This window comes from Cervus elaphus, chromosome 4, assembly GCF_910594005.1.
Source record: "Cervus elaphus chromosome 4, mCerEla1.1, whole genome shotgun sequence".
NCBI classification, from domain to species: domain Eukaryota; kingdom Metazoa; phylum Chordata; class Mammalia; order Artiodactyla; family Cervidae; genus Cervus; species Cervus elaphus.
Window position 1 is genome coordinate 48,667,852 of NC_057818.1, and position 15,790 is coordinate 48,683,641.

General features: G+C 61.7%; 1 protein-coding gene across 4 annotated transcripts in view; it reads left to right on the plus strand.

The window, feature by feature from the left end:
• ACTN4 (actinin alpha 4) overlaps positions 1–15,790 on the plus strand; it is a 74,832-nt gene that overhangs the window by 57,636 nt on the left and 1,406 nt on the right. For 2 of the 4 annotated variants that reach the window (XM_043894714.1, XM_043894706.1), the window contains exons 9-20: positions 1,309–1,401; positions 3,021–3,251; positions 3,755–3,902; positions 8,150–8,300; positions 10,682–10,790; positions 10,918–11,058; positions 11,152–11,334; positions 11,426–11,560; positions 12,553–12,732; positions 13,532–13,678; positions 14,506–14,586; positions 15,602–15,760. In XM_043894714.1, coding sequence (XP_043750649.1) covers positions 1,309–1,401; positions 3,021–3,251; positions 3,755–3,902; positions 8,150–8,300; positions 10,682–10,790; positions 10,918–11,058; positions 11,152–11,334; positions 11,426–11,560; positions 12,553–12,732; positions 13,532–13,678; positions 14,506–14,586; positions 15,602–15,760 — 1,758 coding nt within the window. Of the gene's footprint in view, positions 1–1,308; positions 1,402–3,020; positions 3,252–3,754; positions 3,903–8,149; positions 8,301–10,681; positions 10,791–10,917; positions 11,059–11,151; positions 11,335–11,425; positions 11,561–12,552; positions 12,733–13,531; positions 13,679–14,505; positions 14,587–14,894; positions 14,961–15,601; positions 15,761–15,790 lie in introns of all 4 variants that reach the window. The other 2 variants (XM_043894729.1, XM_043894720.1) reach the window with 2 other exon arrangements.

Sequence of the window (15,790 nt, forward strand, 5' to 3'; positions counted from 1 at the left end):
GGTTTATTTCTACTCACGAAAGCATCTGTTCCTTGTCCTTTGCTCGCTCATTCATTCATCAACTCTGAGTCCCTCAAACACGCCAAGCCCCGAGCCAGGTGCCAGGAATTCAGCCTCGAAACAAAACACCCCTGCCCGTCAGCCCGCACCTTGGCGGGGCCTGCCCGGCGGGGCGGAGCTGAACTTGGGGTGCCGGTCTGGTCGTCTCTCCAGGCTGGGGGTCAGGGACTTCCCTGCAGGCTGTTACCTGGGTTCTGCTTCCTGTGCTCACTCGGGGCTGGGTGTTCGCTGGCCAAGGCCTTCGCGAGCCTCCCCTCTGGGGCTTGTTGGCGAGTGTCCTGCAGCATGCAGCAGGTGTGCGTGTGCGTGTGAGTGTACACACCAGCCGCAGCTGGCCCCCCACTCCCCTCCCCACCTGTGTGTGGAGGAGAGAGGCGGGCGTCGTGCCTGCAGCCAGCGGGCCTGGAGCCATCCCCAAGCCTCTCTGTTTTCCTTCCCCACCGCTCTGTAGACCCTCCTCACTATTTCTGTTCCTGTTCTGTTGCCGTTTTCAACTCTTCTTCTTGGAGGCTTTCTGTGCTTCCTGAAAGGTACCTGGTCTCTGTGTGCCATCCCTCACCCTCCTCCTCCTGTCCTGGCATTCCCCCCACCCCCAGCAGGACCCCACCCTGTAGTTCGGGGCAGAGACTAGTCACTGCTGGCGCTGCTCCCCGCTCTCGGGAGCCCCGGCTCCCCTCCACCCTGTGGATTGGGACCTCTGCCCACCCAGCCAGCGGCAGTGTCCTCCAAGGCGGGGGATAGGAAAGGGGCCAGGCGTGCTCTGCCCGTGCACCGACCACCAGCCTGCTCTGGGGGACACCGGCACCCCTCCTCTGCCCGCGCCCCACAGCTCCCTGGTGCAGCCAAGGGGCGGGTCCTTCCAGGGCTCAGCTGCCTGGAGGACCCTACTCAGCCCCACCCAGGCCTCCTCTCTATGGGCCTCTGAGTCCATTTCCCCCACATTAGGGGGCTCGCCACCCTGCTTCAGCACTTCCAGGCCGAGAGGGCACACAGGCCCGGCTCCCCAAGCAGGGGCCTTAGCAGTCAGCTCCAGGGACCCCAGCAAGGCCTGTCAGGACTCAGCCTCTCAGGGCACCCTCTTGCTGGCTCTGTGCTTCCTCTCCTCCCTGCCTCGGGGCCTTCTGTGTGGGCCACGGACGTGCCAGCTTTCAGGGGACCTGCCTGTCAGGAGGGAGGGTCAGCAGCCCCCAGGCAGCTCTGACTGTGTGCGCTTCACCCCCCCCGCCCCACCCTGTCCCCCCAACCCAGGCTGAGACCGCTGCCAACCGGATCTGCAAGGTGCTGGCCGTCAACCAGGAGAATGAGCACCTGATGGAAGATTATGAGAGGCTGGCCAGCGACGTGAGTGACCCCCCGCCCCTGCCCTCCCCCGGTGGCCCCGCCAGAGCTGAAAGGTCCGGTCCCCTCTCGTTACCCTGGCCCAAGGCCTTTGACACCTGCAGAGGAGAGAGCAAAGATGGCAGTGAGGCCTTCTAGAGACGGTCAGAGGGTTACAGAGTGGAGTTTGACCACACCAGTGCTCATGGTTTCACAGGACTGAGGGTCAGAGTGATGTGTCACCGTGCTCACTGACTCCTGGCGTCTCGTGCCTGGCTTCCTACAGAGATACTTAGGGACAGTTTCCCCCACTGCGTTAGAATCATCTGGGGAGCTTTTTATTTTATTTTTTAAAAATCTGTTGGCCATGCCACGCAAAAAAACATCTTAGTTCCCTGACCCAGGGATCAAACCCACACCCCCTAGAGTGGAAGCACAGAGTCTTAACCACTGGACCACCAGGGAAGTCCCTTTATTTTTAAAAAATTTTTAAAGGAGCTTTTTAAAAAGTTCCTTCCCCTATACAAAAATTCCTGTCCCCGTGTCCCGCACACGGAAGCCTGATTTGGTAGGATGGAAAGAGACCCGAGATCTGACACAGCGACAGACAGGATGGCTGTTTGTCACGGCAGGCCCCCTGTGAGAAGGGAACTCCTCTTGGCATCTAAGCTCCCCAGGAGGAGTCATTTGACTGCTCTTCTAGATCAGTGTTCCCCAGACTCTGAGAGTTCACAGACCAGGAAAACTCGAAAAAGTATTTGCCAGCCCACCCATAGCGGCCGACTTTTTCTTCTGCCAAGTTAAGGATACTTTAAACAAGAGAAAGCTGCCGCCTGGCACCACCACCACTGCTAACGCCAAGGAAATAGGTTAGGGGCTGGGTCTTAGAGTCCCAGCCCTGCCCCCCAGAGGGCAGCAGGCACCAGGCACCTGGACGTGAACACACGTGGAAACCTCGGGCCTCGGTTTTCTCATCCTGCCTGAGGCTGGCATTTCAGACCCCCTTCCCCAGGCATATCTACCTGCACAGTAACTGATCTTACTCTCCTGGGATTGTTCTGGAATGTCCAGTTTGTTTGCTCATTTGTACCCTTTCCTCACTCCATCAAAGACACGAGTGGCTCATAAAAGTACAGGTCACTTTCTTTTTTCAGTTGTACTGTCTAGTTTTTTGTGCCCAGGCTCTGCGCCTGGCGCTGACTACCCCAGAGTGAGCCAGGCGTGTGGCCAGTCCTGCCTTGGGGCGCTTACAGTTGGTGAACAGGACGCAGCAAGGTTCTTAGACAGCGCTGCACATGGCGACAGTGGATTCTTGTGCAGCCCTGATGGGGGCGGTGCCCCCAAAGGGATGTCTGAATTGAAGCCACCCTGCTTAGAGGAGGGAGGAAGACCAAGGGCAAAGGCAGAAGTAAAAAGAAGCCAGAGAACAGAGTTGTGGTTCTAGCAGGGGTGATATTCCCAGAATCCCTGGCCATGGGCTACCCATGGGGAATCATGGAGAAGTCAGGCTGGATAGCAGGGGTGATCCCCCAAGATGGGGTCCGCGAAGATCCAGGTCCCACGTGCCCATGAGCTGGAGGCAGCCCTGTCAGCTGTTGGCGGGTCCCCTGCAAAGGTCACCCCGACTTTTCGTGGGCCCACAGCTCCTGGAGTGGATCCGGCGCACCATCCCCTGGCTGGAGGACCGCGTGCCCCAGAAGACCATCCAGGAGATGCAGCAGAAGCTGGAGGACTTCCGCGACTACCGGCGGGTCCACAAGCCACCAAAGGTGCAGGAGAAGTGCCAGCTGGAGATCAACTTCAACACGCTGCAGACCAAGCTGCGCCTCAGCAACCGGCCTGCCTTCATGCCCTCCGAGGGCAAGATGGTGTCGGTGAGTGCCTGGGCCCAGGAGGCCTACGGAGCCACAGGCCCCATGAGGGGCAGAGGGGCAGCTCCAGGCCATCCTCAGGTGTATTGTCTGGCCTGCACAGTCTTTCTGAACTAGAATGCACAGATCCGGGTGCAAGGCACCGTGGGGCATACACTTGACACTTGACATTGTTTCATTTCCCCGCGTCAACTCCCTGGAGTTATACTCTCATCCCAAGACCACACCATAGTTTGGAATCATTTGAATGTGGACCCTCATTTGGCTGGGACTCCCACCCCTGCCAGGAGTGCACAGTCACCTTCTGACTCATAGCACCATGGGGGCATTCATTCATTCATGGTCACTCATTCATTTAATCGGAAGGTGTAGGGGGCCCTGTGCAGGCATGCAGGTACAGCGGAGCAGGGCGACATGTGACCCCGGCCCGTTTCTCTGCCTTCTGTGAGCATCCCCGCGGGGTGCCCCAGCCCCCCTCGTAGCCCCGCCCTCTCCTGCCCCCACAGGACATCAACAACGGCTGGCAGCACCTGGAGCAGGCCGAGAAGGGCTACGAGGAGTGGCTGCTGAACGAGATCCGCCGGCTGGAGCGGCTCGACCACCTGGCAGAGAAGTTCCGGCAGAAGGCCTCCATCCACGAGGCCTGGACCGACGGTACAGCCCTCCCTGCTCCCGCCCTCCTTTCCTGGCTTGCAGACACATGCGTGTGCTCACACATACACACGGACACTCACACACACAGAGCCCCTGCTGCCTGTGTAGGGTTTGTCTGTCTGCTAGGCCCTCTTTTCTGCTGCCTGCGAGCATGCGTGTCACAAATGACGCTTTGGGTGTGTCCAGCCGTGGGCAGCGAGGAACAGTTTGGGGCCAGGTCCCCCCAGTCCACTCTGGCCTGGAGATCACTCACGGGTGGGCCCCTTCCTGGGTCACTGGTGGCCGGTCATCTGAGAATGCAGCTCTGGGCTGGCTGTTTAGGGACGTGACCCCCAGGCCTGTCCGTCTCCCCCGAGAATGGCACCCCTCCGGGCCAGTGGGGCCGGGGGCAGGCTCGCCCTGCTCCACAGCCTGGGTTCACACAGCCTGCCCTCCATCCCCCTCACCCTTTGAGACCATGGACCTCACATTGAAGAGCCTGTCCTGGCCAGTCTGGGATCCCGAGCACGGTCCTTGGAACAGGCCACGGAGCCACCTCCTGGCCTTGCTGCCCGACCTGCAGGTGCCACTCACTGACCAGCCTTCAGTGTGGCCCCCCCATGGGAGCTCTTTGTCATCTCTGCCCCATCCACACATCTCTACCCAGATGTGCGGTAGGACTCCCGCCCCAGCAGGGCCTGGCGCCCAAGGGCCACCCACTCCCCCCGGGGGCTTGCCCCCCACGGGATGCCTTCTCCCAGAAGGGCCGCCGCAACTCCGGTTTCTCGGCAGCTCCACAGCTGCCTGTTCTCTTGGCTTGGGCTGTGGGAGTCCATCACATCCTGGCCCTCAGCTGGGACCCACACCAGGCTGAGATCCCAGATCCCAAGGGCCTGAGAGCCTTCAGGAAACGGCCAGTGCCTGGGAATGCGGAGGGCCTTCCACGGGGCTCCTACCCTCCCACTCTGGCTGCCTCCTTCCCACTCTGCCTTGCCCTCCTGCCACCACTGCCGAACTGGTTTCATGCTTCCTTGCATTGCTCAGTGGTTCTTCATCCCTCCCACCCTCCTGGTCCCCCACGAGATCCTCACTGAGCCCCTGGGGCCTCCTCCAGCCCCCACCCACCCAGCTATTTGGTGTGCGTGCTTGCATGCTCAGCTGCTTCAGTTGTTCCAACTCTTTGCAACCCCATGGACTATAGGCCATCAGGCTCCTCTGTCCATGGAATTCTCTAAGCAGGAATACTGGAGTGGGTCATCATGCTCTCCTCCAGGGGATCTTCCCGACCCAGGCATCGAACCCGGGTCTTCTGCATCTCCTGCATTGACTGGCAGGTTCTTTAATACTAGCACCACCTGGGAAGCCCTTTGGCAGGCAGCCCCAACCCTGGCCAATTGCTAAGACCCACCCAGAGGCGCCCACATGGAGCCTGTCCACCTCTGCCGGCATGTGGACACGAGGCTGTGCAGGCTGTGTTGACTGCGGCCCGTGTCACCCGTGTCCCTGGCCGCTGCCCAGCAGATGCCCTCCTCACAGGAGCTCCTGAGGACCCTGGCCCTCCTGTGCCAGGGGAGGGATGCGGAGCAGGGGCAGTCAGAAGGCCAGGCGAGGACCACGAAGTCCATGCTGGGAGGCAGGTGCCTCCCTCTGCCTCACAGAAGCCACACCCATGGGTTCTGCCCCTCCGACCTGAGGAGGGGGAGCTGGCATGTAGGTCATTTGTTGGTTCTTCATTCATTCATTCAGCAAACACCTCTTGAGCCTCTTCGCTGTGCTCAGCGGTTTCCCAGGTAGGGAAGGGTTCCTGCCCAGGGAGCTCAGAGACCAATCAGTTTTGCCATTTCTCTTGTCAGAGGTCTCTTGTCATTTAAGTGGGTTTTAGAGCACCCGTGTCCCCCGCTTGGACTGAACCATCTCCTGCCATCATCCGTGTCATCGTCTCTCTGCATCATCCTTCCTTGGTCTCTGAGGATCATCCCTGTGGATTTGCCTCCTGGGGGCCTCTCGTCAACCCTTCAGTCTCTCTCCTGGGGCTCCAAGAGCCCTGGGAAGAGGGTCTCCTGAGGCCGAGGGGAGGGGGGTGACGGGACCTCGGAGCTGCTTCCCTGGGGACCCGGCCGGCCTTCACCTGAAGGTGTTTAGAAGTGGGTGTCCAGGCTTCAGCCTCCACATGCCCTGGCCCCGCCTCCCCTCAGGCACTCTGGCATCCAGCCCTCCCCCTCGCGTCGGCCCGGAGCCACTGGGCAGGCCTGTCCATTCTCGTTCCCAAGACTTGAAGCCTCTGTCCTCTGAACCACCAATTATGCACCACAGGGCAGGCCGGCCCCTAGACCCCGCTGTACTCCTGGGATCGGGTGGAGCAGGCTCCTTACCTGCGAGTACAACGCAGGCAGAGGGCAGACTGAGCTGCCGTCACCCTGTAACCCCCTCACCATCCCCTGCAGTCTGCAGGAGTGTGTGAGCCTGCATGTGGAGGCTCCTCACAGGGTCTCAGATTGTCTGGGGAGAAAGCAAAAATGAGCCCCCTCCCCTCCCTCCCTCCCTCACTCGGCCTGGCTGCCCTTTGGCCCGGATCCCAGGCAGCCCTGGCCGTGGCCCCCTCCTCCCACGTCTTCCCCCTGGCAGCTCCCTTGTGGCAGCTCTGCTGAGGCAGAGAAGTGGTAACCTGCTATTTCTGGTTCCCACCCTTGGGAGAAAGCGATCTGGAGAAGGGAATTGCAAGCTTGCCTTTGTGGTTGGGCTGGCTGCCCCGGGGCCGGGGCAGCAGGGCCCCGTGGAGTCAGGCTCCCAGGCCGCGCCACCCCCTGCCCGCTGGTTCGGGGCTCCATCCCTGGGACAGCTGCAGTGGGGTGGGCCTGGCTGGTGCCCACCCTTTTCGAGATCACCTCACTGGGGCTTTAGCCGAGGGCTGGCATTGGCCCCATTTTACAGAAGGAGCAGACCAGGAGAGACTGCTTGCTTGGCTGCTCACGGCAGGCAGCTGTTGGGATTTTCTGGTGCCCGCTGAGGAGGGTTTGGTCTCTGAGTGCGTACTCTGGGGGTAGCCCGAGGTCGCTTTAGAGGCTAGAGGTCCCAGCATCTTCCCCTCAGTTCTCTGCGGTACTGAGAGTGCAGGGCTCCCCGCCTGAGCTTCTGTCCCGGGGTGTATAATTAGCCAGGCCCCGGGCCTAATAACAGTGTTCCTCCCTCCCTTCAAAGGGCCTGACATGGGCCCTGCCTCACTGCACGGAGAAAGCCCTTAGGGTAGCGTGGAGCGGATGTGTGGTGGGACTCCCGCCCCAACAGGGCCTGGCGCCCAAGGGCCAGGGAGCAGGCATGGGGTCAGGCTCCTGGAAGAGCCCCAAGTCAGACTTCCCCTCCCCTCTGCGCCGTCCCCCACCCCCACCCCGCATGCTGAGGCCCAGTTAGGCCCTCCGCAGGTGGGTGTCAACCTTTTCCAGCCTTGGTAGCCCAATCCAGATTCTTACTGTCTACCAATAAAGGGCTTCCCAGGTGGCGCTAGTGGTAAAGAACCCACCTGCCAGTGCAGGAGACGTTGAGATGTGGGTTTGATCTTTGGGTTAGAAAGATCCCCTGAAGGAGGAAATGGCCACCCACTCTAGTATTCCTGCCTAGAGAACCCCATGGACAGAGGAGCCTGGTGTTCTATAGTCTATAGGGTCATAAAAAATCAGACATGACTGAGCAACTTGCTGCTGCTGTTGCTGCTAAGTCGCTTCAGTCGTGTCCCACTCTGTGTGACCCCATAGACAGCAGCCCACCAGGTTCCACCGTCCCTGGGATTCTCCAGGCAAGAACACTGGAGTGGGCTGCCTTTTCCTTCTCCAATGCATGAAAGTGAAAAGTGAAAGTGAAATTGGTCAGTTGTGTCCGACTCTTCGCCACCCCATGGACTGCAGCCCACCAGGCTCCTCTGCCCATGGGATTTTTCCAGGCAAGAGTACTGGAGTGGGGTGCCATTGCCTTCTCCGAATGACTTAGTGTGCACCAATAAAAGACACTAAGTCTAGAGCACAGAGCCTGAGTTGGGATATCTGAGTCACGCCCACCAACCCCACAGTGTCTCCCAGCCCCATCCAGCAGGTATTATAGCTGGGCTTAGAGATTCCTGCAAAGGAGCAAGGGAAAAGGTTCCCAGGGTTTCCGGCCTTCATGGGGGCAGCATCCTCGCCGAGGCAGGGCATCGGGTCTGTACCCTGCTCCCCTCCCTCTGGTTGGATGCCTGCGACACCGTTGACCAAGCACCCCTACCCTCCGCCCCACCTCAGGGAAGGAGGCCATGCTGAAGCACCGGGACTATGAGACGGCCACCCTGTCGGACATCAAGGCCCTCATCCGCAAGCACGAAGCCTTCGAGAGTGACCTGGCCGCCCACCAGGACCGCGTGGAGCAGATTGCCGCCATCGCCCAGGAGCTCAAGTACGTGGGCTTGCGGTCCCCCATCACCCGCATCCCTGCCAGCTCCTGGCCCGGAGCGGTGGTGGGGCAGTGGTGGACGGGTTTCCCTTGCCCTTTCGACCCTCACCCCCTCCTTTCCCGTACTAGGAAGGAGCCTTATGGGGTGATGCCTTTTGTCCACCTGTCTTAACCCCAGATGAGACCCATAGTGGGATCTACGTTCCCCAGCAGAAGGGACGTCTCTGGCCCCCTGAGGTGGTGGGCGACCTAGCCCCCACGGCCCCCACCCATGGCTCCCGAGGGACTCTGGCCGCACAGAGAGCCCATTGTTCGGCCCGGCCCCTTGCCTTTGCCGCTCAGAATACACTTATTGTAAGAGCTTCCAGGCAGCCGGTTCTCTGCCCTCCCCGCCCCACCCCAGTCAGATAAACTCGTGCACACAATTAGTACACTGAGTCTCCAGCACAGTGAAAGGGAGCCTTATTCCCCCAGCCGAGCGGCCAGCAGCAGGCAAGGCCCAGGGAGCAGGAGGCCCGGCCATTACTTCATGGAAAATCCACAGGCCCTGGAGGGGCGGCAGGGCTCCCAAAATAGCCGTCTGCTCAAAAATAGGATCCTTGGCTGCAGTCAGCCTTTCGACAGACCCCTCCCACCCTGTCACAGTCATCCGCGAAGTTCTGCCTGTTCCTCCAAGGCGGGGGCCCAGCGGCGAGGCCTGCAGGAGCTCCACGCTGGGGAGGGCTATGTTCCTGACTTACTCCCTCCACACTGCCCAGCTGCTCTGCGGCTCCCCATGTGCTCGCCCAGGGGCAAAAGTACCACGGGCATGGTCCTGGGGACACGCGCCCTCACTGGGCACTGTTGGGGGTCCTGCAGCTCCTCTAGGATCAAGCCCCCTGTACCTGGCACGTCCAGACCAAGAATGAGGTCGTGGACACAGACGCCCACCACCCGCAGGGGTTTTGGGGATGGGACAGGCGAGCCCTTGGATGCTGGTGGGCAACAGACTTGCAGTCAGCTCAGGCCCTGGGAATGGCTGTGTGAAACCCATCGCCCTGAGCCAGGGAGCTGACGGTCCCCCAGGCAACTCTCTGGACAGTCGCCCTGGAGGAAGAGGGGAGGGTTGTTTGGGGTGGCGTCCGTTCCCCCGAAGATGAGTCAGAGGCCAAGGGCCGCCTGGGATGAGCCTGGGTGGGCAGCCCGGCTGCGTAGCGGTTAATAATAATGACAGAAGCTCAGAGCGCTCAGTGCCCTCCAGGTGCCAGCTCGTTCAGTCCCCCATCGACCCTCGCTTACAGAGCTGGGACTGAGGCACACAGAAGCCACGGGCCCTGCCGGGGTCACACAGCCAGGGAGTGAGTGAGACGGGAGTGGGGCCCAGGCCGGCCCGGCCCCTGCATGGAGTGCCGCCTTGCTGCTCCTCCAGCCCTTGCCTGCTCCCCTGGCCCCTGTATCCTGCCTGACCGTCTGGTCACCCTAGACCTGTGCGCCGACTCCCTGGGAGCCTGCTGCTGGGAGTGCCCAAGTGTGACCCCAGGCAGCGGGAGGCGTGGGGCTGATGCTCAGGAGTTGGGGGGCGTGGCAAGAGCTATGGTATCAGCCCAGTGTTCCCAACCTCAGTCAAGGCAACAATAATACCTGTTCCCTGATCAACTTGTTTTTTTTTCTTGAATATATTGTCAGTTGCTTAGCATGAGGTTGCAGGCGAGTCACACACTTTTTTCCCTAATACCCATAAAAACATATCCTTTAATAACTTCCTACTTTTACCCACTGGGCGCCAAGGACTGCTCTCAGCAAACACTTCACGTGTGTTAAGTAACTTGGTTTCCTCACTAACCCCACCCCCATCTCACAGATGAGAAAACTGAGGGATCCAGAGGGAATTCACTTGCCCAGGGTCACAGATGTTCAAATTCAGGAGCTGGAATTCACGCCTAGGGAACTTGTCTCCAGAGCCTTGTCCTCTAACCAGCATGCTCTGCTAGACTTTCTTTAAATGGAAAGAGCAATCCAGGGGACTTCCCTGGGAGTCCACTGGTCAGGACTCTTTGCTTCCACTGCAGGGGGCTTGGGTTTGACCACTGGTTGGGGAATTCAGATCCCGCAAGCCACATGCTTCAGCCAAAAAAGCAAAAAGCAATCCAGATGCAGCCGTGGTTGAGGGTCACAGTCTGGGAGTCCTGCGTCAGCTGCTCTTGACAGGAAGCTCTGTTGTCCTCTCCCCACCCGCGCACCCCGCCACCAATTCCTCCTGCCTCAGACCAGAGAGGCGGTGGACGACTGATGTTCTGAAGTGTTGGTGTCCCCCCGCACCAGGGCCTGGGACGCGTGTGGGCGGGCGGGTCTGGCACTCCGTGACCGCCCGCACCGGGTCTCACCGCCCTCTGCCCGGTCCACAGCGAGCTGGATTACTACGACTCCCACAACGTCAACACGCGCTGCCAGAAGATCTGCGACCAGTGGGATGCCCTTGGCTCTCTGACCCACAGTCGCAGGGAAGCCCTGGAGGTGAGCGGTGGCGGTGGCGTGGGTGGGTGCCCTCAGAGCTTCCCAGACCCCGGCCCACTGTGCACTCCCCCTGCTGGCCCACTGACCTCCCGCCTCTGTCCCTGTTCCTCCCCCCGACACGCACCAGAAAACGGAGAAGCAGCTGGAGACCATCGACCAGCTGCACCTGGAGTACGCCAAGCGGGCGGCCCCCTTCAACAACTGGATGGAGAGCGCCATGGAGGACCTCCAGGACATGTTCATCGTCCACACCATCGAGGAAATCGAGGTCTGCCCCTGCCCACCCACCCGCCCTTCTCAGGGTTCATGGGGCCTCTGGGTGTCAGGCTGCCCCCTCACCCCTTCTCTTCACGTCTCCCAGGGTCTGATCTCAGCTCACGACCAGTTCAAGTCAACGCTGCCAGATGCTGACAGGGAGCGCGAGGCCATCCTGGCCATTCACAAGGAGGCCCAGCGGATTGCCGAGAGCAACCACATCAAGCTCTCGGGCAGCAACCCCTACACCACCGTCACCCCCCAGATCATCAACTCCAAGTGGGAGAAGGTAGGCGGCCCCCACCCACCAGCAGGCCAGGGAAGGACCGCCAGGCGAAGGGCCGCCCTCCTGACTGCCCCTGCCCATGTGCCCTCCCCAGGTGCAGCAGCTGGTGCCCAAGCGAGACCATGCCCTCCTGGAGGAGCAGAGCAAACAGCAGTCCAACGAGCACCTCCGCCGCCAGTTCGCCAGCCAGGCCAACATCGTGGGGCCCTGGATCCAGACGAAGATGGAGGTGAGGGCCAGTTGCCCCAGCCCAGCCACTGCCGCCCCCGCACCCCAAGACACTCTCAGCAAAATTGAGCAAGAGCCCCCGCTGAATGGGAGGCTGCCCGCCCCTGGCAGGAGGTCTGCAGTGCTCCGTGGGGCCAGTGGACTTGGGGGCCTCGTGGGATCAGGAGGGTCAGGAAGGTTATATCAGTGGAAATGGTGGTGCCATCCAGTGGGCAGAGGTGCTAGGGGTCAAGGAGAGGCGGCCTCGAGTCGGCTCTGCCCTCAGCGGCTGCTCCGGAATCAGGCGCACGTAACCTCTGCTCCTCAGCGCTGTCATTCCTGAGAGGGGCGGGACTGTTACTTCATTTCCTCAGCAAACAGTTGGGCACTGCCCTGCGCCAGCCCCCTCGTGAGCACCGCGGTGTCATGGTGACCAAGGTGGTCTGAGCTCAGACCCTCACGAGCATACGCATTCCGCCCTGGTGATCCAGCCCCAGGAGGCTTGGAAGCATGCCCCTCTGCCCTTCGGGCTCCTGCTGGCCGAGCGGCCTCACTGAGACTCACAGCTAGTCCGAGAGGTTGGGGTAGGCAGCCCAGAGGCATGGGGGCACTCAGGAGCCCGGGTTCTGAAGTGGGCCAGGCCTGGGTTCCCATCCCGGCTCTGCCTCGTACTGTGATAAGCTGTCCTCTTCCGACCTCAGTCTCCACCTCTGCAGAACGGGGCCTCACAGGGAGGGAGTGGTGAGGGTGGACCTGTGAAGCGCTGGGGCAGAAACTCTGATCACTGCTGCTGTGCTGGAGGGCGGGGCTGGTGGGGGGACAGTCAGTGAGCATCACCAGCTGCACCTGGTCCTCTGGGAGAGGACCCCCAGGCTGGAAGCAGCCTCCCCGTCCCCCCCCCCCCCCCCACCGACCAACCCGCAGTGCAGTGGCCAGCGACAGGCCTCCTCCCAGCGGCTGGTGGTGGCCCGAGGGTCTGCCAGCCCCAGCCCAGCGCCACCCTCCTCTGTGCAGGAGATTGGGCGCATCTCCATCGAGATGAACGGGACGCTGGAGGACCAGCTGAGCCACCTGAAGCAGTATGAGCGCAGCATCGTGGACTACAAGCCCAACCTGGACCTGCTGGAGCAGCAGCACCAGCTCATCCAGGAGGCCCTCATCTTCGACAACAAGCACACCAACTACACCATGGAGGTGCGCCCGCTCGCCCTGCCAGCCCGAGCCAGGCTGCTGCCTTCTTCCAAGTGGTTTTTGCCCTGCAGAAAAGCCGGCTCCCACTTCCTTTCTCCCCTCTTTCACTCTGACCGCAGAGACTGGATCCCATGTTCATACTTTTTGAAAAGTTAATTTCCTTACCAGTACTCTCCCATCACCATGGTAACACACGTCTCAGGACAAGCTCCCGGGAGAGCCGGGAGGGCAGGCAGCACCTGCCTCCTAGTATGGCCTCAGCCGTTTGATTCTTTGGTCTTCGCTTGAGGGCGTGGGTCCAGCCAGCGTGTGCAGAAGTTCCAGCATCAGGGCTGGTTGCTGTCATACTGGCAGCTTGAAATGGTCCCCGGTGATAAGCCCTGAGACCATGCAAATCCGAGGGTGCCACCAAGTAAAAGGAAGGGAAAGGAGTTTCCCCAGAAAGCTAGATGAGCGTTGCCTGGAACATCTCTGCAGAGTTCCCATGAGGATCCTGGCATGGGTGTCAGGCCCCGGTCCTCTGCTGCCTCGTGACTGACTGGGTCTTACACCAGTGTGGCGTGAGCCAGGGCCCTGGTGGGCGGGCAGAGGCAGGCATGGGCCTGTGTCCCTGTGTGCACGTGAGCACACGGGAGTGTGTGCGGCTGGGCTGGCACTGAAAGAGTTAGGGTGAGCCTGACTCCAGGCCACATATGGCCCCCACTCGAGAACCCAAGTCTGACCCCCCTGAGCTGTAGCTACTGTTGTCCCAGTACCCCTGCCCGCTGGCCCAGCCCGCACTCACGCCCTGGTTCCTCCCCAGCACATCCGGGTGGGCTGGGAGCAGCTGCTCACCACCATCGCCCGCACCATCAACGAAGTCGAGAACCAGATCCTCACCCGCGACGCCAAGGGCATCAGCCAGGAGCAGATGCAGGAGTTCCGGGCGTCCTTCAACCACTTCGACAAGGTGAGCGGCTCCCTTGGCCCCGTCTTCCCTCCCTCCCCGCTGTCACCTCCCACCCTGCCCCCTCCGTCTTCACATCTGTCTGTCTGTTCACATCACGGTCCCTGAGTATCAGAGGCCACTCACGGGCTGGCGGGGACCCAGCTTCCCTCAGGAGGAGAAAGGGGAATCCCTGGCTCTGTCCCTGGGGCTGTGCCTCCTCACCCACCTGCCAGGGCAACCCTGAACGGACAAGTGTCAGCACCCCTGGAGATCCGAGACAGACAGACACACACACACACACGGACAAGTGTCAGCACCCCCGGGAATCCAAGACACACACACACACACACACACACACTCACTGTTCTTAAAAGTCAGACATAGTCTGGTAGCCCCGTTAGAGGGGCCCCGCACGCCAGTTTGCCCCAGGCCATCCCTGCTGGGCCTGAGGTGTCTGCCTGCCTTCCGTGGGAAGGATGTGCTCCAGGGGTTAGCGGGGCCCTGCATCCCACACAGGAGAGGGGCAGTCCCCTGTCTCCCACCCCAGATCCTGGGGGCCAGGAGAGCTCCCTCCTTCCCTCCTGGGAGTCCTGGGACTTGACTCCTGCACCTCTCAGTCCCTGCCCCGCCCTGGCCCAGAGGAGGCGGGGTGAGGCCTCTGAGCACCCTCCAGGCCCCCACCCCGGCCATCACCTCGTCCACGTCACCTCTAACTCTGTGTTTCCCTTCCCCCGTGTGTCCCCTCCCCCGCCCTCTGCATGTGACCCCGGCCCCGGCCCCGCCTCTGCCGGCCTGGTCTCCACACCACCCTCCCCTCGTGCACACCTGCCTCCGGATGCCGCCGGCAGGACCACGGCGGGGCGCTGGGGCCGGAGGAGTTCAAGGCCTGCCTCATCAGCCTGGGCTACGACGTGGAGAACGACCGGCAGGTACGCGCCCCCGGGGCCCCAGCGGACCGTGGCATTAACTGCTCTTCTCTCTCTCTCTCTCCTTCTCTCTGTCTCCCTTCCCTCGGCCATCCCACCCCTTGCCATTGTGTACCATCTCACCGGCTCTCTTGCCGCCTCTTCCCTGCCCTGTGTCTCTCTGGACACCGGCCCCCTTACCTGGTCTCTCGGGGCCGCCTCTGTCCGCCCCGCTCCCCGCCTCTGTCCTGTCTCCCCGCTGTGCACATGGGGCGGCCCCTCTTGCCTACTCTGGGCCCGGCCTCCTCTGCTGTCCCTGGGTCCTGGAGCAGAAGCAGACAGGCAGCATGGACTCCGATGACTTCAGGGCTCTGCTTATCTCCACAGGATACAGCCTGGTATGCCGCCTCTGCCTCCCCTGCTGCTCGGCCTTTCCCCTCCCTTCTCCACCCCCCCCGACCCCCTCACCGCCTCCAGAGTCTCCGCGTCCTCGGGGACCCTCCTCCACCAGAGCAGCGCAGCCTGGCCTCCCCCCGCCTGCTCCTCCTCCTCCCACTCCTCCTCCCACTCCTCCTCCTCCCCCACCCCTTCTCCTCCTCCTCCGCTGCCTCTGCTGGGTGGGGTCCCTCCGACGACACCCCCACCCCCCACCCCGAGCCTCCCACCTCCTGCCCTGGAAGTCTCCGGAGAGAGGAGGCCAGGCCTCCCACACTCCCCGCTTCTCTTTCTCTCTCTTTCTCTCTTTCTTCCTCGCCCTCCAGAGCTAACTTGTGGGCCAGGGCTGAGGAGCAGTAGACCTGTTTGATCCTCACCCCAACTCCTCACTTCCCAGTGGGGATCGTGGGAGGGACGGAGCGGAGGGTGCATGGGGCAGTGGGCCCCAGGGGAGCCGGGACCCTCGGAGGCCTACCGACGCCGCCGGTCCTGTGTGCCGGGGCTGGGCCCTGTTCTCCCGGCCCCACGTTCCAGCCACTGGGCTAGGCCCAGGCTGCCCTGCACTGCTCAAAGGCCACCTGTCCCCCGCCCACCCCCCTCGCAGGGCGATGCCGAGTTCAACCGCATCATGAGCGTGGTGGACCCCAACCACAGCGGCCTCGTGACCTTCCAAGCCTTCATCGACTTCATGTCGAGGGAGACCACCGACACAGACACGGCCGACCAGGTCATCGCCTCCTTCAAGGTCCTGGCCGGGGACAAGGTGAGCCAGACACCCAGCAGGCAGGCACCC